General features: G+C 42.6%; 1 protein-coding gene across 3 annotated transcripts in view; it reads left to right on the forward strand.

Moving 5' to 3' along the window:
• The window catches only part of sema6bb (sema domain, transmembrane domain (TM), and cytoplasmic domain, (semaphorin) 6Bb), a 156,940-nt gene that overhangs the window by 68,785 nt on the left and 63,953 nt on the right, over positions 1 to 24,202 (forward strand). For all 3 annotated transcript variants that reach the window (XM_079640739.1, XM_079640741.1, XM_079640740.1), the window contains exons 4-10: positions 4,171 to 4,231; positions 4,381 to 4,443; positions 15,125 to 15,223; positions 17,621 to 17,711; positions 18,322 to 18,441; positions 18,971 to 19,059; positions 19,809 to 20,026. In XM_079640739.1, the coding sequence (XP_079496865.1) occupies positions 4,171 to 4,231; positions 4,381 to 4,443; positions 15,125 to 15,223; positions 17,621 to 17,711; positions 18,322 to 18,441; positions 18,971 to 19,059; positions 19,809 to 20,026 (741 nt within the window). The remainder of the gene's footprint in view (positions 1 to 4,170; positions 4,232 to 4,380; positions 4,444 to 15,124; positions 15,224 to 17,620; positions 17,712 to 18,321; positions 18,442 to 18,970; positions 19,060 to 19,808; positions 20,027 to 24,202) is intronic.

Below are 24,202 nucleotides of genomic sequence, written 5' to 3' on the forward strand. Positions count from 1 at the left end.
AAATATAACTTTTTTAATTTATTCAGCCTTTCATCTCGTTAATAAGTCTCTGTTCTGTGATAGAGAGAGCAGAGGAGCATACCCTCTGCTCTCGCTGTGACACACAGAGGACTCTCTCTCTTCTTAATGGTTGTCTGTGAGCTCCTGTGAAGGCTTCTTGATCTCATTATCAGTGTTGTAACAGTAATTAACCGCTATCATTGTCTCAATCTATGCTGTGTGGGTCCTTCAATGTGGGGCAATGGGCCATGAAAATCCTTGAAAAGTCCTTGAATATGAAGTTTAAGAAGGTGTGGGAGCCTGTAAAGCATTTTTCCTTTGATAAGTCAGTGTGAGTGGCAAAAGGAGTGACAGGTGGATTTCCAAAGATGGGTTTTATTTACTTAAAAAAGAAGATCACACTTAAAGAAAGACTCCTATCAGATGCAATGAGAAGTCAACTTGTCAATTTATCAGTTCAGGCAATTAACCATTTAATAAATGCTGGAAAATCTATTATGCACTGCAATCGATGCATACATGAGTATACTTATTTATTATTATTTCACTTATACTTTCCTTTTTAAGTAAATGAATATTTGTGTAGTGTTAGGAGGATTGTTTTTATGGATTTTTAAAACATTTCTTGTCTAGATGTATTAGGTATTAAGTCCTGTAGTGGGATTTAACTAGTTGTTTGGCGTTTGCTGCAGCCTTAAAGGTGGGGTAGGTAATTTTGGAGAAACCAGCTTGAGTGCGCTAGAATTTGAAAATACACAGCCGGAAAAAATCTGCCACTTCTTTACAGAGCCCCTCCTCCAACACACACGAACGCGCACATGACCAATGAGGTCACATGACCAATGAGGTCACATGACCAATGAGGGCACAAGATAAATTTGTGCACAGATGGAAGGCTGACAGGCAGGTAGGCCATCCAGTTATTTTAGCCGGGCTGGCTCAGATGATTGGTCGTGCTTTTTACAGTACTACGGCTTCCACAGATTACATTTTTTTATGGATTTTTTGTCAAAGCACTTCAGATATTCATTGCTATCGGGATGTTAAGAGCATTCCATGGAATATAACAAAAAGTGTATCTGGAGCCGGTTTCTCAAACTTACCTACCCCACCTTAAGGGTCACGTTTATGACGATGATGCTTTAATGTCTGATGAACATCTTTGACCAAAACTTTGCTCTAAGTAAGAACGTAGTACGGTGTTCAAGATTGCTTTTGCTCCTTTTGAAGTTTTGGGAGCACTACCGTTTGACTTTTTAGAATTTAGTATGTGATCCACTAACTCATGCATATATTTACTGTCACCCAAATGCATGCAAAATCACACTGTCCTCTCCCTCAGTCAGCAGAAGTGTCGGGGTAACTATGTGGTCAGCTCAAATCCTTCCATTTTAATGTCATCCAGTGGATCAGCTCTGCCTAAACGCTATTAAAAGGCTCAGACAGGCTCATTGCTGCTCACGCTAAACCACAATATAGCTAGTAGCACGAAGAAGAGAAGTTAAACCAAAAAGAAATACTGCAAAGCCGGGTGGATTAAGATGTCTTGACCTTGAGGCTGGCGTTGTTTGGAATGCTGCATGGAGAAAGTTCATGAGCTGGTCATATCAGAAATGTAGGAAATGTTGACAGTTTCTCTTCAGACTCTGTTGACTTTGTATCAGCCGGGTCAAAAAGGGTCGGAGGCGTATATATGAAATAACAGCTCAGGCACGTGCACATCCTACACACACGCCTACACCCAGACAAAGAGTAAGAAATCTGAGACTTGATTTGTAGGTTTTATGGTTGGCTGTGAGTTGAGGCACTTTGTTTGACCTAATGAATCATGGCTATTCAAGGCTCATGCCACATAAAGAAAAATGAAATCTTTACACAGTTCACATCTTAGTCCTGATTCCTAACCTTCTACTACATGCAGTAAACATGAAATCCACTGACACACATACATACAAACAAACTAAAAACATACAGGCTTTGCATCATTCAAACAACCTGGAAGGCACGATCAGGGATGGAGAGAGAGGCTGCTCCATAAATAATTCCCCCTCCTCTGCACCATCAGAGGCAACAGCGCTGGCTGCCAGCCACTCTGACTACGAGGCCTGTTGCTATATTCATTATGTTAATGCTGAGACAATGCTGAAGCAGCCTGGATGAGATTACGCCTCACACTCTGGCCCACTCCACTGTTTGGAGAACGCTTAAACTCTGACCTGTTAAGCAGAGAAGCACTGAGCTAGTGTTTGGTGATTTTGCACTTCTTAGCTACTTAGCCATTGTCCCATTCTGCGAGTTTGGGTAAGAGTGGGAATCTTACTAAAACGCCAGCAGGAAGTGAGGATGAATTATTTAGGATTGGAGTAACCTTGATGGCTTACCTGCGCTCTCCTCATGTACTCATTCTCACCGCTTTATCTCTCTTAGAGAAACAGATGCAAACACACATTGATACACACACCGGGGTGGTACGATTACTCACATGAGCAGGCACCTGTACATGGATGCATACATGATAACCTCTGCTATCAAAGGAAAAAGGAGAAACCAAGAGAACATGCAGTACTGGGAGGCAGAGCTTGTTCAGAGGTGGGATCGATACTGCATCAATAACACGGCTATGGCAGATTTACAGATTAGCAGAGCCCCGGCCCTTTGCTTAGATGATCTCCAAGCTTTAGATTCATCCCAGATACGGAGGCCTTGATCAATATGAATGCGTCAGCTGCTACTAGAGCTGCCAAGCCCAACTCTCATTTAGCTGGCATTTTCACAGGAACATCCAAGGTTACTGAGAAATCATCAGCAGATTAAAGGTGCACACACCAAGCCAACATCAAAAATAAAAAGCTGCGACTGTTGCTTTGCCTCACGTCCAATGCGTCATGGCCAGAAAGACGCAGTTGAACACACCACACAGCCAACGTACGTACGCTATGCACCTTCATGAGGGTCAATACACTCCTTTCTAGCTGGTAGCTGTATCTGTATTCATCATTCAAAAGGGGAACATGTATAACTTTGTACATACAAGCTATATTACAATTAGGCACCCACCATGAGAGAAAGCAGGGTTTAGAATATCATTAATAGATAGTGTTTGGTTTAGGACCACGTGTAGGCAGCATGTGGGGGTGTGCAAGCACCACTCTAACAACTTCATTAAATCATGCATTAATTCAATTTCAGGCTTTTGAATAAGACTGATAAGCAGAATTCGGGGGCCATTTTAATGCAGCACGTAGAGTTTAATGAGAAGAAGCGAAAGGCAAAGGGGAGATTTGGAACATTATGCAGTCGGACTCGGGTACCATTCCTCATATATATTGGGAGAAATTAAAGACATTATAAAACTGTTTCCTAATCTCTGAGGGTCTGATCAACTTAAAGTAATAAAGGTCTCTGATATGTATATGCATTACATAGCTGCACACAGAATTATTTAGTTGTATAACCACACTGATGTAATATATAGTGGAAATATTCATACTCAGAGTTTGTATTAAGTGTGTGGCTTGGATTTCATCCAGAGAAAATATGCATCAACTTGCACTGTTCTGAGCTAGAAATAATATCCATACTGTACTGTGGAACTGGTTTTCATAGTTTTTCTAAGTGCCTTACCTTAAAGTGGACCTATCATGCTATATTTGAATAATACTGTATAGTGTAGGACCATACCTATATAAGGCATATTTATACTTTTTATTTTTCAAAATACCAAACAGATCATGCATTTTAGCCATTCCTCATTTCGCTCAATTGAACACTGTCTTTGCATGGGCTGATTCTGTGAGAACAGCACCATCTACAGGCCTGGCATATGTACTACAGCGTCTCCGCTTTCAAACGGCAATGTCCGTGGCTGTCTCCTCCTGATTGGTGGAGTTGGCCCAATAGCCGTAGCACCACTTCTGTGACGTCACAGAAGTGTTCAAATCTGGATCAGTCTGTATCAGATCCGTTGCAGCCCCTTTTTAAGAGATTTGGGTATGGAGGAAAATAGAGAGGGTTGTGTTTTCTGACACTTGGTGAGTTCCCTGGAACACCGGGGAAACATATTCATGTATAAAAGACGTACAAAAGTGCATTTGGTATGATGGGTCACCTTTAAGCTTCGTATCGTGCTGCGTTGGCTGACTCCCAATCTCTCTCTCTCTCTCTCTGCAGGGATGACCTTTTCCGTGTGGAGTTGGACATCGTTGCAGGAGACGAGATGTTCTACAGCAAGGTGAGAACCTTTAGGAAAGACTCTGTAGCATGTATTCATTTAAATTAGGTATAATTTAATAATCACAGGAAAATGTCATCTTCTACTATATAGAAAAGCAAACGTGTAATCACCAATGAATGTGTGTATGTGTGCTTTTTTATGTACAGAAAAGGACGTGGGAGTCGAACAAGAATGACATCAGGATCTGCAGGATGAAGGGCAAGCATGAGGTGAGACAGAGTGACTGATTCTCCACATTCTCTATCTTTCATTGAGGGAGTTCAACAGCCTGTTAACACAACATTGACACTTACATGTAATACAGTTGATATGGCCAACGTCATAGCAAAGAGCTGCTAATCTACACATAGAACAACGCAGGGTATTTATTTAGAGTTGGGTTAATGGCCATCAGGCACATTTAAGAACAATAATCTTTTAGCTCTGTGTTTGGTCTCCAACAACTCCTGAGGGAAATATCTGGCGCTTAAGCTGCAAAATGCTTCACAAAGTTCACCAGAGAGCCACTAACTCTGCTTGGCAGGTAGATAGAGTGTGTTTATCAAAGCAGCTGCATGATGATGAGAGCAGTGAGACTGAACCAAAACACTAAAGGTTTAAGCCGTAAAATGAAAATAATGAGCTGAATGACGTCAAGAAGACTCGTTACAGATGTGTAGTTGAGTGTTATGTATAACTGGTAATTGTTCACCTCTACCCATCCCTTTATATACAAGTATTAGTGTGATCCATTGGAAATGTAATTCTCTGAAGTATAGCTTTAAAAAGCCTTATCATGAATGATGACAAAACATCACTTTAAAGAGGCCCTATCATGCTTATTGTTAAATGGGCCAACATCATATCAAGTATTAATAGTACAATAATCTGGCTGAAACACAGACTTTAAAATACCATTAGAAAGCTCCTCACGTGTTGTTTTTTTAGGTTACTTTAATTTGTTATTTAACACTCTGTTACTGTAGGCATTTTCTGAGTTGTTTCTCAGAGTAGCGATTGAATCAGCATCTTTTTTTAAAGGGCTGACATTTCTGAAATGCCCCTTAAGGAACTACAGATAATATGCCAAGATACGCACAGTAGAAAGTCACACTTATTATATTGAATGCCACATTGATAGTGAAATATGTTGAAATCTTGTCCAGTTACTCGGATTGTTTGTCTGGCGCTGTTCCTCTTTCTCATTATTCTGGCACACGTCCTACCGTCCTGCCTGCAGCTCTGCTTTCATTGTGCCAGTCATCTCACTGTCATGCCTGCTTGCTCAGCCTCACGAGGAGGAGGGCTCTGACAGATATTGTGTCATTGTCCCTGCTCATCTAACACACACACATTGATCAGAGGAACAGAGCCCCTCCTACCTATCCACCTCTTGTTCCACCTTGATGGGTTAGGAATGCGGTTTGTGCCCTCAGAAAATGCAGGTGGGCGTTGGGAAAATGATCCGATGAGAAAGTGAATGGGGTGAAACGTCCCAACAGCCACCAGCAGCCCACGCCTGAATACCCTTTTTTATCTCCAACACACATACAAAGTCAGTGTGTGTGTGTGTGTGTGTGTGTGTGAAGTGGTGATGGTTGGCAGGGGAAACATGGGACCTGTCCCCTCCAGGCAGAGAAAAAAATGACTTATTTAACACAGTGAGAGAACACCTGACATTAAATCTGTGTGAGACAGTGCCAGACAGGAACACAATGGAGAATAGAGGGACGCAGACAAAAAGCCTAGCTGACAGCAGGAGAGTTGAGAGAGAGAGAGTTGGTCCTTGTTGGCCGGCCCTGAGGAGAGCTGAGGGGCCGGCCGAGATATGAAAGGTCTTCTCGCCCCTAATGACTGTGCTGCTGCCTGGTGAGGCTGTGAGTCACACGGCAATGTGAGCGAGATAAGACCCCTGCCAGGTCCTCTCCGTCAGCTCATGGGCCCGGACGCAACTGAGCGGGATGTGCTTGTTTGTGTGTATGCATGTACACACAGGCACTCACTCACACACTGGCCAGGGTGCAGCCCGGTATTATTTCTAGAAGCCTTTACGATGTGTTTAGAGTCACCATAGTTTATATGGGACTGAAAGTGACATTATGTCTGTGTGCAAACTAACAGACACTACACAGACCTGACAAAGTAATGTGATCCTGCACTCAGAATCAGAAGGTTTGCCCCGAAGCAGGGAAATTAACAGTGTTATACTGTAGAAGCAAAAGTGCAAAATAAAAGGCAAAAGGAGGAAGAGTAGACTTACATACTAACAACTAATTCAACAGACATAATACACATTGTAAAAAAGAAAGTAGTAGTATTTTCTAAAGAGGGAATAAATAAGAGTAGGAACCGGTAACGTCAACAAATTATAAATAAATGTTATAGAAATTACAAAAGTGTTTATTGCAAACAAGCAGTGTGCAATGTTGTACTGATACAACAAAAGCGACAACGCAAAATACAGCCAAACAATGACCACAGAGGTGAACCAATACATCTCTGAAAAATGTCAACAAGAAAATGGAACATTTATAGATGCCCTGTGGAGTTAACAAAGTTGACAGTCAGTGTTTTCCCCGAGAAACATTTTGTTTAATGCATTTCCTTTCTCCTAAAACGTTGAATAAAGGCAGCCGAAAGGGACCACTTATAAAATACTGCTGTGGCCTGTCAGGTGTGTGTGTGTGTGTGTGTGTGTGTGTGTGTGTGTGTGTGTGTGTGTGTGTGTGTGTGTGTGTGTGTGTGTGTGTGTGTGTGTGTGTGTGTGTGTGTGTGTGTGTGTGTGTGTGTGTGTGTGTGTGTGTGTGTGTGTGTGCGTGCGTGCGTGCGTGCGTGCGTGCGTGCGTGCGTGCGTGCGTGCGTGCGTGCGTGCGTGCGTGCGTGCGTGCGTGCGTGCGTGCGTGCGTGCGTGCGTGCGTGCGTGCGTGCGTGCGTGCGTGCGTGCGTGCGTGCGTGCGTGCGTGATATGTGCTTGGTGAGTATGAAGGACTCCTATAGTTAAGCACCCTCTTGCTGCCTCTCTCATCATGAGGGGACATGGAGTTAAAGGAGATCGGAGGAGAGTCAAATAGTCTTTCTGTGTCTGTCTTTTTCGTCTCACTGCTTAGCGAGTGAGTGTGAGAAAAAAGAGGCAAGACACCTTTTGAATGTGTTTTTTAGAGCCGGTCTCTAAAGTGAGCTAGCTGATAGTGACAGAGGAGAAGCGAAAAGACCGTTGGATGCCCAGTAGATCTAATTATCAGTCCACACTGTGTACAGTACCTTTCTTTACAGAGGCAGGCCGTGATCTGTCGACACAACTCTTGGCAGGCCAAAATACTGCTGTGTGTGTGTGTGTGTGTGTGTGTGTGTGTGTGTGTGTGTGTGTGTGTGTGTGTGTGTGTGTGTGTGTGTGTGTGTGTGTGTGTGTGTGTGTGTGTGTGTGTGTGTGTGTGTGTGTGTGTGTGTGTGTGTGTGTGTGTGTGTGTGTGTGTGTGTGTGTGTGTGTGTGTGTGTGTGTGTGTGTGTGTGTGTGTGTGTGTGTGTGTGATACCAGTTTTGCTACGTAATGCATTTCAAATAAGTCGAACTTTCATATCAAAGGAGAGACACTTGAGCATATAAAAACACCCAGCAATGTAACAATCCTTTCTCATCGTCATTTATCGCCACATACATTTGCCCAAGGTAGCTTATGCCTTAGTATCAGCTTACCTTTACAAGACAGATGCCGAGGGGTGGGACAAAGGGCAACATCACTACCAGGGAATGACTCTGGGCGACAAACCCTGCTTACTGGCTGAGTTACACCTCATGTGGGGCCCAAAAGCTCTTTGTTAACGCCAAGAAACATGCCTAACACAGCAAAATAAGAAGAAAGGAGAAAATACCATCAAAGGGCAAGGTCCCACACAGACCTCCACACAGCTCTAGTGGGACATAAGTGATGACTGAGAGGGGTAATCTTTCTATAACCTATACATTTGAAAATACTGCATACTATACCTTTTTAATAAATAATGAAAAATGTTAACATGGTGATGACCCAGCAGTTGCCTTAACACAATCATATATGTGAAAGAAACATACACTATTTGATGTAATTTCATTGTCTGGGATCCATTTTGTAATATACGCAGCGTGATTAATCTTGCCTTTTTCATGAAATACCTGAATTGGACCAAAGTGTGCGCAGCATTTCTTCTTTCAACAAAGAATTGCTTCATCTTTTTGTTTGCTTAAGCCCTGTAATAAGTTCAGCTTTGATGCAGCCTTAAAGAACCAAGAAAGACCTAATGAAATATATATTTTGGTAACCAAATGATATGAATTTTGTATCGTGAAATCAATGTTACAGTGATGTTTTTGTCGAACTACAGTGTTTACCGCGGGGTGTTCAAATGCATAAGGTTGCTACAGGCTTTGTATTTCCTGAGGACTGTACCTCTTGCTGTTTTCCTCATCATTTTGGAGGTCAAGCTGCCTGAATATCGAACCAAATTACACTCTTTTCCTGACTCTAATGTATGCACAGAGGTGAGGTCACTAACCCTCTTGTACATTATATGTTAATACATATTCATGTTTTCAAGGGTTCTTACCTGCTTCTCTCTTAGTTTCCGCCTCCCACACATGCATGAACACAATTAAAACAGAAAGTCACATCTATCAAGCAGTCATCTTCTGTGCGTCACCCTCCCTTCCTCTCTCCTCCTCTCCTCCACTTCGTCGTCCTGAAAATGTCCTGTTCTGCTTGGGGGACGGTTGTGTCAGATGTGATACATTCACCACCTCATAATTGGTTTTGTAATTAAATGTTTCTGCCTGGTTGATCACAAAGGACATAGTATTCTCCTTAATTAGGCTGAATATTCAATATCCAGATTCCCCCCCCCCCCCTGCTTCTCCCTTCGCCTGTGTTGACCAAACGATTGTTGATGAAAGCAACAGTCTGCCTCGCTGTCACTCACTCTGCATATTCCTCATATTTGCCTTTGTGTCTTTATCTCTCTTTATCCCTCTTGTAATTGCCCTTTGCATGTTGTTCTCTGTCATTGTCTCCCCCATTTTCCACTTTCTCTTTCTCTCCTTATGAAAGCAGTAGAAAGAGATAGACAAAGGGTGAGACCTACCCCCTAAGTGGCTCAGTGCCAACACATCAGGCCATGGCAGCGTGGCATGTGCATGCAAACAAAGGCAATTCCATATAGAGCGCTTTTAAAGAGCGGTTGGGCATCGCTATAAGCAGCACTTAGCCAGATTGTTTGATCAATATTGCGTTGATCGTGCTCTCTGAGGAGCTCGGGGTTCTCAATCGTCCAAAGCAAAGGCCTTTTCTGGGTCAGACGGGCAGAAGATCAGTTTCACAACCCTTTTTCAGCTCCAAAATTAATCAATTTAAAATACCACATGTGGAGTCCCTTTCCTTTGAGTTGTGGTCCTTTTTTTAAATCTCACCATAGTGTACCATGTTGCTCTGCCTTAAGATTCTTGAGTGTGATGTCTCTCATTAAATCTTTGTGCTTATTATACCTCCCCACACTTGGGACATTCCATTTCAAACTTAATGTATCTTTAAATAACGGCAGACATTTTTATATTCCCCAGAAAACATTTGAATCTATTCCACAACACAACGATCCGATGCAAGAACGCCAAAATCATCAACTATGGATAAAAAAAGCGTCTGTACACTCAGTTCTAATGCAACAATGTTGACATGAACCAGAGTTTTCCATTCCTTGGCTTTTATATCGGCATTTATTGCGTTCCAGATGTGTGTGCAGAATTCATTTCCCTAAAGAAACTTGTGATACTTATTTCCTCTTCAATTTTATTTTGACCCAGGGATCTACAGCCAAGAATTTCCCGTGTGCAAATATCGTTTTTCCAAATTGCCCTGATGACGGTTTAGTGAATTACTGGCTTTGGCATAAAATACTTGCATTAGACCAATTTATGCTGAGCCTTCCTCTCTTCCAACATATTCTTTTAAATATATGTAAATGTATTAATCTGATCATTCGCCACCGCTTTCTCAACAGGTTATCAGACAGAGAGCTTTCCAAGGGTGACTCAGGTTAAGTGTTGTGGCCGGCGAGTGTGTGAGTGCGTGTGCGTGTGTGTGTTTCCACGGGGGAGTGGAGCTCAGCTGACCTCACAATCTGCAGGTCTTGCTGCAGGTCGGCTCCTCCGCTGAGGCTGCCACATGGCTGACTGGACTGGAAAAACTCTGCTTTTCTCTTTCTGTCTCTCTTCACCTCACTCTCCCCTCTTGATTTTGTCCCCCTATCTCTATAATATCACTTTTCCCTCCCCTCGCTCCATCCCCTCTCTCTGGTGTCGGATGTTTGTTTGTGGCCTGTGGTGTGTTCAGTCCGAATTACCGTCAAACTGAGAAGAAGGGTTGCAGAGAGACGCGGATTAGCTTTAACATGCTGAGTAAGACCGCAGCACTCAGAACAGCACATTGCTGTTAATTTGGTACGGCCTCTGATTTATCCTCCACCCACCAGTGCACAAACATACACACTCTCTCTCCTCCTGTCACAAACAATCGCTGTTTTCAGACAAAATTGTATGTCAGGGATTTTTTCTGGGAATGACAAACCTGTTGTTAATGAGCGAAGACGAGCCTCTCCAAACCTTTGCGAGTGTGTATTGTGTGTAGACAGTACATGTGTGTGGGAGTGTTCTGGCTCAGTGGTAGCTTCTTGGCAGAGCAATGCTCTCCTCTCCCTGGTCGCTAACATCAGGGGACCAGCCAGGCATGTAATGGAAACTTTGGAGATTTAGAGGAGCAGCTTTCTAAATACGACCCCCTGATGTACTGCCTTAGATGGCTGCTATTGTACGAACATTGCTAAAACAAGTCATCATAACTTATTATATTTTATGAGTGTGAAACATGCTGTGGTTGCTCCTATCGCAGGAAAATGAGAGGACGATTTTACGACGTATGCACCTGTTTTGTATTTTGCTCAGACCCACGCGGCGATGCTGATTGTAGCCCGAGGTGAAAACCCATTTGGTTTTTGGGATAAAGCTTCATCATTAGAACAAACATGAACCCTAGCTAAGGGCACATGAAAGTTTGTTTATCGTCTAAGAGTAAAGGTGGAGATCCGGACAGCAGATAGAAAGCAGATGCAGAATGTGGATGCTCCTCAGCTTTAATGGTGTCTGACTGCTGCAGGTTGTTTTGAGCAGATGTGTTGTAGCAACAGGGAACTTGTTGCCGAACCCCCGACTGCGTGTGTGTTGGATAACTTGCATGTATATGTCTATGATTGATTTTGGATATGCATGCTTTCCATGTGTCAATGGAAAATGTCTGTGCCTGTGCCGAGAAGTGATAAATGCACTTACTCGTCCAACATCTGCATCTTTCTAAGATCAATAGATGGATTAAAAAGCTGCTGCGTAGTAGGCTTAGTTTATTTAAATGCGGATATACATATGTAAACTTGCACACACACACTTACCAGCTCCTGCTATCTTTTCACACTCCTTCTTTAAATCTCCCCTCCTTTCACAACTACGTCCATATTTGCACTCAGACGCGTTCTCCTGTGTAATTCATCTGAGCTGCAGATTAATTTTTCAGAGCCCAGGCAGCTCTGCCGCTGTCAGTAAGAGGAGGAGGAGGAGGAGGAGGAGGAGGAGGAGGAGGAAGAGGAGGAAGAGGAGGAAGAGGAGGAGGGGGAGGGCTGCAGTCGTCTGGGTCTTGGGAGTGCTTGCCAGCCAGCACAGGTGGCGTTTTGTCTGGATTCTTCCCAGGGAGCGAGGGAGTGTAGGAGGCAGAGGGAGAAGGAGTCACCAGGACGTACAACGTTTAGATTTATATCTAATCACCTGATTCAGATCCTTTGTAATTGGTTTTTTTTTTTTACGTGGAAACCAAAGTAAAATTTGACGCACTGAATTGCGTTCTGAATAAAGAAAGGCCTATACTTGGAAGTGCCAGATTGCTTCCTGGAATGGATGAATATGGTTTAATGAAAAGCACGTATGCAGCAGGGGACGGATTCTGTTGGTGTTGAAGTGCAAATGGCAACCCAGACTCAGTAGTTGAACTGTTATGAAGGATATAACCCTTGTTTTTGTATTCTGTAGTCATGAAATGTGTCATTTTCAGTGTGTAAGCGCCGCCAAATGCACATTGAGCAGCGACTTGGCTCTTCTGAGTGTGTCCTCCCCTCTCTCTCTCAGAGCCTGGCAGTTTCTCTGGGTTGTTATTAAGAGTGCTTCATCGCGCTTTGTGATTACAGCTCTGACCAGCCCGACAGACTGCAACCCCCCCGACAAACAGCATGCAAGTGATTCTCACACATGAGCCTGCATCTGTGCTGAGATACACACACACACACACACACACACACACACACACACACACACACACACACACACACACACACACACACACACACACATGCTCGCTCACACAGATATATGCACCAGGCACACACGAACACATGCTGAACGTGTGGGAGTGACACACATGTACTGTCACGCCGCAATTTGTCACACAGTGCTGCGCCATTAGAAATATACACCTCACACTTGACTCTGCAACCCAACTCACACACACACACACACACACACACACACACACACACACACACACACACACACACACACACACACACACACACACACACACACACACACACACTCACACATGGAACACTTCCTCCTTTCCTGTTTCTGTACTGTTGGAAAACGAGAACCCAGCAGGGAGTGAAGTGGGAAGGTGTAGAGGTAGGAGGGTGTTGGGTGGAGCATCTGGAATAACACTCACTCGGCTCTCATATCAGCGCTTTCCCTCTGATCTCTTCCCCACAAACACACACACACAAACACACACACACACACACACATATACACACACACACACACACACACACACACACACATTCACATACGGGCTGTCATTTCACATTCCCGCTATCACCACCACCGCTTCTGCTGCGGCTCAACTTCTCTTTCCGATGAGATCAGTGCGGGTGGTGGTCTTGAAGTGGACCCCATCTGGTGTGAGTGTGTAAAGCTGGTGCCATACTGACTGGGACACTAGTAGTTTGGGGAGGGGGGTGCTGGCTGCTGTCCGCCAGTGATCTACAGTACTCTACATCACCACTCACGCTACACACACACACACACACACACACACACACACACACACACACACACACACACACACACACACACACACACACACACACACACACACACACACACACACACACACACACACACACACACACACACACAGGCAGCAGATTCCACCCTGCGAAGGCAATCAGCTGTCGGCACTTTTTGTCTTTATAAAGTCAAAGGTCATGTAAATTCCGGCACAGATTCACTGTTGATGGATTCTTTGTTTTCTCACCCTCATGTTAGTTTTTGTACCCGAAGCCCCTGAGACAGAGCTTCCCGACCCGGGATCGGGGCCTCCCAAGCAGTCCTAAAATAAATCTGAGGGGGTCACAAGATGGTGAAAGCAGGAACAAAAAACGTTTTCCTTAACTTAACTGTACATACGATAACTTTTCTATCCCATTTACCTGTTTTTCTTGTGAAATACAACCCTTTATGCTCTACAATCCAACAAATCAAACAACCTGAGAGGAAATAACTCTTTAATCAGACGGCTGACAGCTCATGTCAAAGTTTTTATATACAAATAATGAATATTTTCACAACCTTTCTTCTCTTTATTAGTGCTATTTTAGTATATGTAAACGCTAACATGTTGTAATTGAGAGTGCGTTAGCTATCAGAATCAGAATTTGGTTTATTATTAAGTATGTTTTTTCCTTAAAATGAATTAGCTCTAGTATAATAAATGAACATATTAAGAGAAAATGTGATTAAAATACGAAACAAGAAACATAACAATGTAATATTATATTAAAAACATTTTTTTAAATAAAGATATGTACATCTTAACTTCATCAAAAAGAAAGACATGTGCACTTTTGTGGATTTCAAATAGTAAAGTAATTAGTCAAAAGTCATGTAATAACGTTTTTTTTTTTTAAAGTTAGGCTAATATACAGTATACAGTAAGCAGTGTAAATGGATGGATACAAGTAATGGCTTCATGGTTGAAATGATAAAATAAGAGGTGCTGTGTTTGCAGTATTGCTTGATCCTCACAGCAGTGCATATCAGAGGTTACTGTTTAATTATTCCTGCTAACACACCGACTCACTATTCGCTCCTTTTGTCGAGACAGCAGATTCACTTGAAAGTCATTTTTCTCAGTTCCACTACACAACATTTATTACTTTTCAGCACTGTTGGGCTAAAGCAGCCATTAAGCCCTGTGGTGCTTACAAGACTTCTCATTTCAAAGAAAAGGCACGGAAGAATTAAACTGTGACTCGGGTTTATTTAGTCATTAGGTGGGCTTCGTCTAGTTTGACGCCTCACGGTGTGAAAATTAGCTTTAAATCTGTTTCTTGTTTTAAAATCCCGAGGTTGGTTTTGGATTACCGCCTGTCAATCAACAGCGGCTCTGTGTGTGTGTGTGTGTGTGTGTGTGTGTGTGTGTGTGTGTGTGTGTGTGTGTGTGTGTGTGTGTGTGTGTGTGTGTGTGTGTGTGTGTGTGTGTGTGTGTGTGTGTGTGTGTGTGTGTGTGTGTGTGTGTGTGTGTGTTTGCATGTGTGAAGAGGGGTAGACAGTTAAAGTCTCTGCAGGCTATACTCAGACTATATCAATGTGATTGACAGCGTTAATGGTGTGATAATTCAACACATCAGGCGACTGAAAAGCTTCATTTCACAGAGCGGTTTCGGATAATCAGTCTCTGAAAAATAAACTCAATTTTTCCTCTATTCTCTCCATCATTTTGCCTTTCTTCCCTTCACTTTCACCCCTCCTGCATATTAAGCTCTCCCTCTCTTTGTGTCTGTTTTGTTTCTGCAGGATGAATGCCGTAACTTCATGAAGGTGCTGCTCCGCAGACCGGGGGGACTGTTTGTGTGCGGGACCAACGCCTTCAACCCCCTCTGTGCCAACTACACTGTGAGTTAACTGCAAGAAAACTTCACAATAATTGCTTTTACGTCTGTTCTGCCTAAACAGAGGCCTCGCTTCCCAAACTCAATCAGTGAGTCTGTTCAGGTGAAAATGTACAGCTTGATTAAAGGTGATTGTTCAGCATTTTGTTGCCTTCCTCCCCAGGACTTACTTATCCCTGTCTGGCAGTTCCAGCGCCATGTTTTTCCTGAGATACAACAGTTCTTTCTCGGCGGTTAAACTTTGCGGTCTGCCAGGCTTGTTATCGTTGAGAGTCAGAGACGGATAATCAAGAAAAACACAAGAGTGGAGCGGGCGGAGGAGGGTGGATACATGATGTGTTCACCCGCTTTGATTTCTTTTGCTGGTGGTTAAGAAAGCAGAGCTATTTCCCAGCTGGAAGCAGAAGTTTAGAGACTCCAGGGTTCAAGCATTGACTGTAGGAGTCGACTGACCTGAATCCATTAGCCACAGTGTCCTCTGAATATTCCCTCAACTCTGTCCAAGTTAAATAAAGAAAATGTCAAATTAAATCACTCCATTTCCACCATTTCCAATGTATTTCTTATGAAAAGGCAATATTTAATACAGGCTCTTTATACCTACACGAGTATATTATAAATTGTGCTTATCTTTGACCAGTTCAAATCTAGTATAACTCGGTATTTCACTCCCTATCAAGCCTGGATTACATGTAATCAGGATACAAAAAAAGGTAACTGTATTCCCTGACAGTTACATAAAAAAAGGTGATCAGATAACTGTTACAATAGGGACTACTAACAGGAATACAATGTTACAATTAAGTTTAAAACATAGAATCCATATATTCATTTAAAAGTGTGCATTTATATAGCTGTACGTATTAAAGTAAAGCGGAGCATTTTCTGTTTGCTTATATTTTATTTTTGCCTTATTTACTGTAGATGTGCACTTTTATTGGTATTGTATTTATTTGCATTGCATTTGATATTGACTTAAGTAACAGGAAGTAATCAGGTTGCATTACTTGTATACTGTATACCTATTTAACAGGTAACTAGTCATTGTAACAGATTACATTTTTTAAGTCCAACCCGGCTCACAATATATATCTCCTGATTGCTATCAGGGATATATTAGTATACATTCATTAGTGATCATCTAACTTCTACAGTCATCCTAAAACTGTATACAAGTTATTAGTAACAACTAGTGAACATCTTATCTCTGAGGAAAAACATGGATTTCTATGCATTCATATTAATAAGCCTTACATAACGGATGATTATGGGTTAGCTGAAAACATATTTTTGTCCATTCCCTGAGCCTACAGCCCGCTCTGCTCCATTACAGCAACCATTTCAAACTTTTGAAAGAAAAACCAGACATTAATGTTAATCGTCGACTTATTTCACATCGTTCTGCAGAACAAATAAAAAATTCCTTTCACTATGAAAGGCTTTTTCAGATAAAGTGTTATTTTCAGTCTCTCACATTTCAAACATTCTGAAACACCGAGACGTACCTGGCCTGTTATCTGTCAGCCACTAATGACATTCTACAACAGTGAATAACACACCTGTCTCTGCATGATAGGCTGCCGTGTCTCTGGAGACCAGTTAGCACCGCTAGCTGCTGTGTTATTTATAGATGTTTTTAATGAAATGACACATAAATAATTTCCTTTTCAGCCGTGAATGAGAATTAGACTGTGCTGCTGAAATCCGCTGCTCTTGGCTACCATCTAAGTGTGTGTGTGTGTTGTGTGTGTGTGTATATGTGTTTGTTAGCCTCTATGTGTAATAGAGAGAGAGAGAGAGAGATGCAGAAGAGAGATTTTGCATCATGATATTATGTGTGTGTGTGTGTGTGTGTGTGTGTGTGTGTGTGTGTGTGTGTGTGTGTGTGTGTGTGTGTGTGTGTGTGTGTGTGTGTGTGTGTGTGTGTGTGTGTGTGTGTGTGTGTGTGTGTGTGTGTGTGTGTGTGTGTGTGTGTGTGTGTGTGTGTGTGTGTGTGTGTGTGTGTGTGTGTGTGTGTGTGTGTTATTTATGCATGAGAATGTGACTCTCTTGTTGTTGCGGCTCTGCCTAATTGGCACCAGTGAGTTATTAGTTTGCACTTACCGTAACACTCCCTAATTGTCATTCTCTTTGTGGCTTGTTTTCATAATGCTGCTGTAGATGCATTGAAATTGTTTGGAGTTTGCTTATTAATCTGTGTGTGTGTGTGTGTGTGTGTGTGTGTGTGTGTGTGTGTGTGTGTGTGTGTGTGTGTGTGTGTGTGTGTGTGTGTGTGTGTGTGTGTGTGTGTGTGTGTGTGTGTGTGTGTGTGTGTGTGTGTGTGTGTGTGTGTGTGTGTGTGTGTGTGTGTGTGTGTGTGTGTGTGTGTGTGTGTGTGTGTGTGTGTGTGTGTGTGTGACAGGGAGACACTCTGGAGATGGTAGGAGACCCAGTCAGTGGTATGGCGAGATGCCCCTATGACCCAAAACACGCTAATGTCGCTCAGTTTGCAGGTAAGACGCACCTTTCTAGTTTCATCCTTTAATTTTCACCTGAATTCGTATCACAGAACTAAGTAATGACATTGAATATGCTTGATGCTGCGGGCTCTACAAAAGGGAGCAATTGTGATTTTTCGGTTTTATTCATCTGCTTTGTTTACTTCATCTGATTGAAAACACTCCGCTTTAATAAAATCAACCGTGTTTGGCAGCTAAAACTGTCGTGAGCCACAACTGTTCAGCTTTAACGCCATCATCTGATATTAACTAGACATAAAAAAAAGAAAAGATGATTAGCGTAGGAGTGCTGTTGCAATTATGGCACTGCAATTATATTATTGACAGGGCATGTTTGTGATGCAGGACTTTAATAAAACGCTGATGATATCTCAGGCTGTTTCTTTGGCAGGCTGTCCAACTAACTGGTGTGTGTGTGTGTGTGTGTGTGTGTGTGTGTGTGTGTGTGTGTGTGTGTGTGTGTGTGTGTGTGTGTGTGTGTGTGTGTGTGTGTGTGTGTGTGTGTGTGTGTGTGTGTGTGTGTGTGTGTGTGTGTGTGTGTGTGTGTGTGTGTGTGTGTGTGTGTGTGTGTGTGTGTGTGTGTGTGTGTGTGTGTGTGTGTCAGAGGGAAATCTGTTTACAGCCACAGTGACAGACTTCCTGGCCATCGATGCGGTGATCTACCGGAGCCTTGGGGACAGTCTCGCGCTGCGCACCGTCAAGCATGACTCCAAGTGGTTCAGAGGTACCTGCAGATGTGTGTGTGTGCACCAGAGGCTGGAGTTTTGAGTGTGTGTCCACATCACTTAGCTGCATGCAGGATCGATACTGGTGTCAGTAGAAGCACTGAGTCAGCAGCCTGACAACTCCACGTTCAGCTCATCGGACAGGGAAGCTGTCAGACGGACCGCTGCTCGACAGAAAATCCACATCACAGTCGAACCCAACTATAACCATGAGACAGTAAAAACGAATCGGACACACAGGTTATAGCTAGTCCCGGGTGTAAAAGCACCAAATTGCATAGCGTGAAACCGAGTTCTGAGAAGCATCAGGGAGTCATAATACGCTTATTGTTTGGTGTGAAATCCCCTTTCACCATGTAATTAAATTAAGCATGGCCTGTGCCTCTTTCTCACTGCCCTAATGGTACCTCGTGGGAGTGAAGGATGCATTTGCAAATGGAGACACTGTTTGCTGTTTGCTTTTCTCTTTGCACCATCCATATTTCATGATATTTCCCTTCCTTTCGTTTTCCCTCTCTCGCAATACAGAGCCGTATTTTGTGAGTGCCGTGGAGTGGGGACCTCACATCTACTTCTTCTTCAGAGAGATAGCCATGGAGTTCAACTACCTGGAGAAGGTATAGGAGTCACTCTGATGAGAAAAATATCCTCCTGCCCTTCTGAACTCTCAGTATTCACACGGTCCATTCAGAACATCTTTTAAAAGGACTGTGGAGGAATGTGTGGTTAAAATGCAACGCCATAAACAATTAAGTGCTTCTCTAATACCGCTCCGCTGCTATTATTTGAATGTCAATATCAACTCTTTTCCCACAGCTGCACTGACCTTTCATCCTTGTATTTATTCGTCTGCATATCTAATCCAACAAATAGTGGTCTGAGTAAACATTTCATGTCTGTATTGACCTAAGAAAAAGCGATTGAATTGCTTTGTACATGGCCCAACCTTACCAGAGCTGGAGATGCATCATTATAAAAAATTATATAGATCAGCGTCAGGATCTTCTCTTAAAAATTAACAATTCTCATTTGGGGATAAGTGCCTGCACGAGGTCTTTGACATGTGTGCAGAGATCAGAATAAATGGATACTTAAACAGCGTGTGGGTGAGGATGTTCAAAGAAGCAATTTTTGAAATGCGCTGCCTTTTTTATGAATAATTGATATTAGATGTTAGCATTATAAAACAATGATGTGTCGAAACAAACAGTTGCAAATAGCAAATGACTCGGGAGAGATCGCTCTGAAGTTCCAAACACCTTTTTAAATGTGTGTTTTTGAAGATGAAACACAAAGCTTACACCCCAAGCGTATGATTTGATTTATATATGAGCTGTGCTTCTCCTCTGTGCCTCATGACTCACAGGTGATGGTGTCGCGCGTGGCACGGGTGTGCAAGCGTGATCTGGGAGGGTCTCAGCGCGTCCTGGAGAAGCAGTGGACGTCGTTCCTGAAGGCCCGTCTGAACTGCTCCGTCCCCGGGGATTCCCACTTCTACTTCAACCTGCTCCACTCCACCAGCCCCATCATCAGGATGCACGGCAGAGACATCATCCTGGGGGTGTTCTCCACACCGTCAAACAGGTACAACATGCAAATAAACTCCTGTTATCCAGAAACACCGAAATAATGTCACTTCCCTCTCAGAAATGTGCACTCAAGGGGGGGTCCAAGTGGTGGTTTCCTGTACTTTTTACCATCAACCCTGCTGTATATACTTTTGATCTTTTACATACTTTTAGATAACTCATTGAAGTCGTACTTTAAGCTAAGTATTTCAAAGGTTATTCTAACTTTTGCGTTAGACTATATTTAACAGTTTTTCTTTTACTGTATTTATTTTAACTTTTCCTTATTAAGACTTACTGTTTTAATGTGGTTATTTTATTTATTTTCTAACTATATCCTTCCCAGGGACTACAGATTAATATAATCTCATTAGGTTATCGAAAGAGATTATTGTGCATTGACCCTGGTAATTAAATACATTCAAACACAAATAGCTATAATAATAATAACTATTTCAACTTACTATCTATTTTAACCATTCATCCATTACTTTTTCTCTATTCAACCAATTGAAGTGTTTTTAAATGACTTTTTCTAACACTTTATTTTAACTATTTAAAATGGATTTACAGTTTATAATTTAGCCCTTCTTCTCCGTTGTTCTTCTTGTTTTTTAATTACTCAAAGCTAACTATTTGAACCATTACTTTTTGATATCTATTTGAATTGGTTATCAGTTCATTACTGCTCCACAACCTTTCCACGTTCTCTGACAGGAGTGCAGACCCTGGATAGGAATCTTTTATCCAGATCAATACCTTACCTGTCTGCCTTCAAATGAGAAGCTTTATTTGACTGCATGTGTGGTTAAAGTACGTGCTCAGAGTGCTGGTGTGGCCAGACTGAAGTGGAAGGGATTTTCTATCTGTGTCCTCGCTAGGAAAAAGACAAAAGGGGATTCAATCACCCTGAGAGTTTTGTTAAGAAATACACAGACGTAGCAACACATCTTGACACACTTCCCATGGAGAGGGGAATACATTAGACACCCAATGTGAAGCAGAACTCACACTGCTTACCTTGAAAACTTAGCAGACCACCATAGTCTGTTCCCTCTGCGATGAAGTCGGAAAGAGCAAGGCTTCCTACAGGCCAGGCAGACCTCAGGAGAGATGAAAGAGGAGCAGAGGTCCGGAGCATGGGGTACAGAGTAATTTAAGACACATGGAAAGCTTTCATTGAGGACAAAAGGGTGATTTGTTGAAAGACAAGATTAAATTGAAAAAGGGTGAGAGGCGAAGAGAGGAAGAGGAAGGATGCTGCACAGTAAATTGGGGATTATTGAAGACTGTGGGTAAAGACAACACACACACACACACACACACACACACACACACACACACACACACACACACACACACACACACACACACACACACACACACACACACACACAGCAAACTGAGGCTGAGTCTGGAGTGTGAGCAAAATATTTATGTGAGACACACATACCTCAAACTTCAAATCCTGAATTATGGAGGAAATTAGTTTCTGAATAGAGAGGCAATAATGTTCTAGTGTTGAGTTTTGTATTATCAACATTAGAAAGAAAAATGTAATCCTAATAATCAAATCAATCAAATAAGCCGTTAACACTTTCCTGTAGTGTGTTATATTGTTGTTTGTGCCTCTAAATGTTTGTGGTCGAATCCTCTAAGTTGCCCAGGGATATACAGTATATGTAGCCTATGGGATAAACATATTTTGTTCACTTTACAATGATGTATTGCTACAGCATATTGCAGTATAAGTGGCTCAAATTATACAAAGTATTCAGGACACTTTTTCTGTGATATCTCACTTCTGGAAACTTAATAGCCCTTACGGTGTCTAGCACTGCAGGACATTGTAGAAAACATATAGAAACACTTTGAGACTAGTCTGGAATCAATACAGTGTCCCACTTAAATGCAGCCAGCAGCATAGTCATCATTGTCAAAGATCCCAGTATTATACCATCTCTTATTGCTTTTGTATATATTGAGATTCTAGTTGCAGGGCAGTGTCTCAAAGCAGTGGGTAATGGACAGGAGAGAAAAGGAGAGCAACGAGTGGATATAAATCAGAAAAGAGAGAAGACAGAAAGGAGAATTAGGAGGGAGATGGCGAACAAGAGGGGGAAGATGGATGAGAAACTCAAGGACGAGGAAGTCAATAATGGACAACACGTGCATCCCCTCCCTGCTCTGAGATCTAAAACGGTTTCATCAGCTGCATCTTATCTGTGTGTTTGGAAGGACTACGCTGCGAGAGAAAGCCACCGCCTGCAGAGACAGATGGATGCTTCACACACATAAACACACACACATGCACAAACATGCTCACAATGGTTCCCAGATAACAGCATTTGCAGCATGCCAGCGAGGAGAACCAGCTGAACACACACACCCTTGCTTGGGTAAACTGCCACTGGGTCAGGTTTTTAAATAACTGCCAGCCAAGAGAAAGCGAAAGGAGGGGGGGGTTTGATGAATGGATAAGGAGACGTGTGATGGAGGGAAATAAGCATTAAGAGAGGGAGAGAATGTGTGAGGTGAGCTGCAAAACTCCCAGTGGCCCACTGTGCCACACTGGCGAAGTGCTTGCCGGACAAATTGCTTTGGCTGGCAGCGTGCAGGGAAAACAGCATGAGGCAGGACCTGGGAGTAAAGGAAAAGCTATTCTCTCCTGCCAGTTGGCCCCGGGCAGCATATATGGGACTGTAGAAATGGGAATAATGGGATTTAGTTGAGGTTTAACTGGCCCTCCTAGAGTCTCCCCTGGGCCCTGAGAAGTTACTCATCTCCTCCTGCGCTCAGCATACTCAAGGAATCATTTTGCAGGCATAAACCAGCTCCTGAAATCTTATGAAGTTGCGTGTTTGGGATCATTCACTCTTTACTGTCAGAGTAAAAATCACCTCCAGTTGTCAGTTCCTGCGTGCATCCACCTCTGAAGCCCCAGGCCCTTCCTTTCAAAACTGGATGAAAGAAGATCTCGGATTTCCTACTGAGCACGTCCTGCACTCGCACTCCTGAAGCTCAAGAGGTCAAGGAGGCACCGGGAGCAGCAGCTAACTCAAAAGAGGGATGATACAAATATGAGACCTTTGGGGAGAAGGATAGAAAAGTAGCTTTAATCAGCAGCTCAAAAATGTTTTAATGCTGCCCTTGTAAACAACAGCAGCAAGATGTTTCATGGAAGTCTTAGCGTCACCACACATCCTAGGACAAGTACAAAAAACAAACAATTATTTATTTGCTTTTGTTTTGGCAGCTGAAAATGTCTATTGCTGCTGGAGCGGACTAACGTGGTCTCATTAGGCTTAATGGAGCCACGCAGGAATGCAAGAGAAAACATCTCATGCAAAGTAAAATAAATCTGGTGCATCGTGAACGTAGGAGGCCATGTTTGTTTTCAGTCTTAAGGAATCCCATGTCCCATGTCCTGGGGTCAGACAGATGTGAGACCCTCTGGGTATACACAGCAGAGGAGGGGAAACAAGGAGGACAAGGAGCACAGGAGAACAGGTTCACTGTTCCAGAAGAAGTGTGACACAAGGGGATGCACAGATGTGCGCGCTAGTCCCCCCGGGGCCGAGACAAGTAGAGAAAACAAGGGGATACATAGTGAGTTATCTAGCTAGGGCTTAAGAAATAGACTTGGGGAGGGAACCCATGTGTATTGGACAGCAGGGCCACATGAGCCTGGATACTCTGGACGTAGAAAAAAAGGAAAATCTACAGAGAGCTGATGTGAAAAGGTCAATGAAAAATCTGATAAATTAGGGTTGCTAATACAAAAAAGAAAGTAGATCAGTGGAGAGGTGTGCAGGAGGATAAATCATATTTTTAAAAAGAAGTTAAGGCTAGAAGTTCAGGCGAGGGAAAGAAAAGTCTTATTATTAGCGTCTAAGTTTAAAGGTTTGAGCAGCTTCACTGGTTTAATATGAAACTTTTTGTGATGTAGGTTTGATATTTGAGTTATATTCTTTCATAACTGTAAATTGGTCTGCACTGGAGGACTATTAAAAATGATGAAAAATACATTTATATCCCAGTGCCCGATAGTATGTGTGCTGAAAGATAATAAGTGTAGAAGCGATATATTTGCATACTGAATAGCTGGTGTTTGAAGGATTGAATGTCTGCTCTGTAACAGACTTTTATAGCATCTAATTCCAGGCCAGAAAACAAATAAGTACCGAAAATG

This window comes from Notothenia rossii (genome assembly GCF_949606895.1).
Source record: "Notothenia rossii genome assembly, chromosome: 1".
Classification (NCBI taxonomy): domain Eukaryota; kingdom Metazoa; phylum Chordata; class Actinopteri; order Perciformes; family Nototheniidae; genus Notothenia; species Notothenia rossii.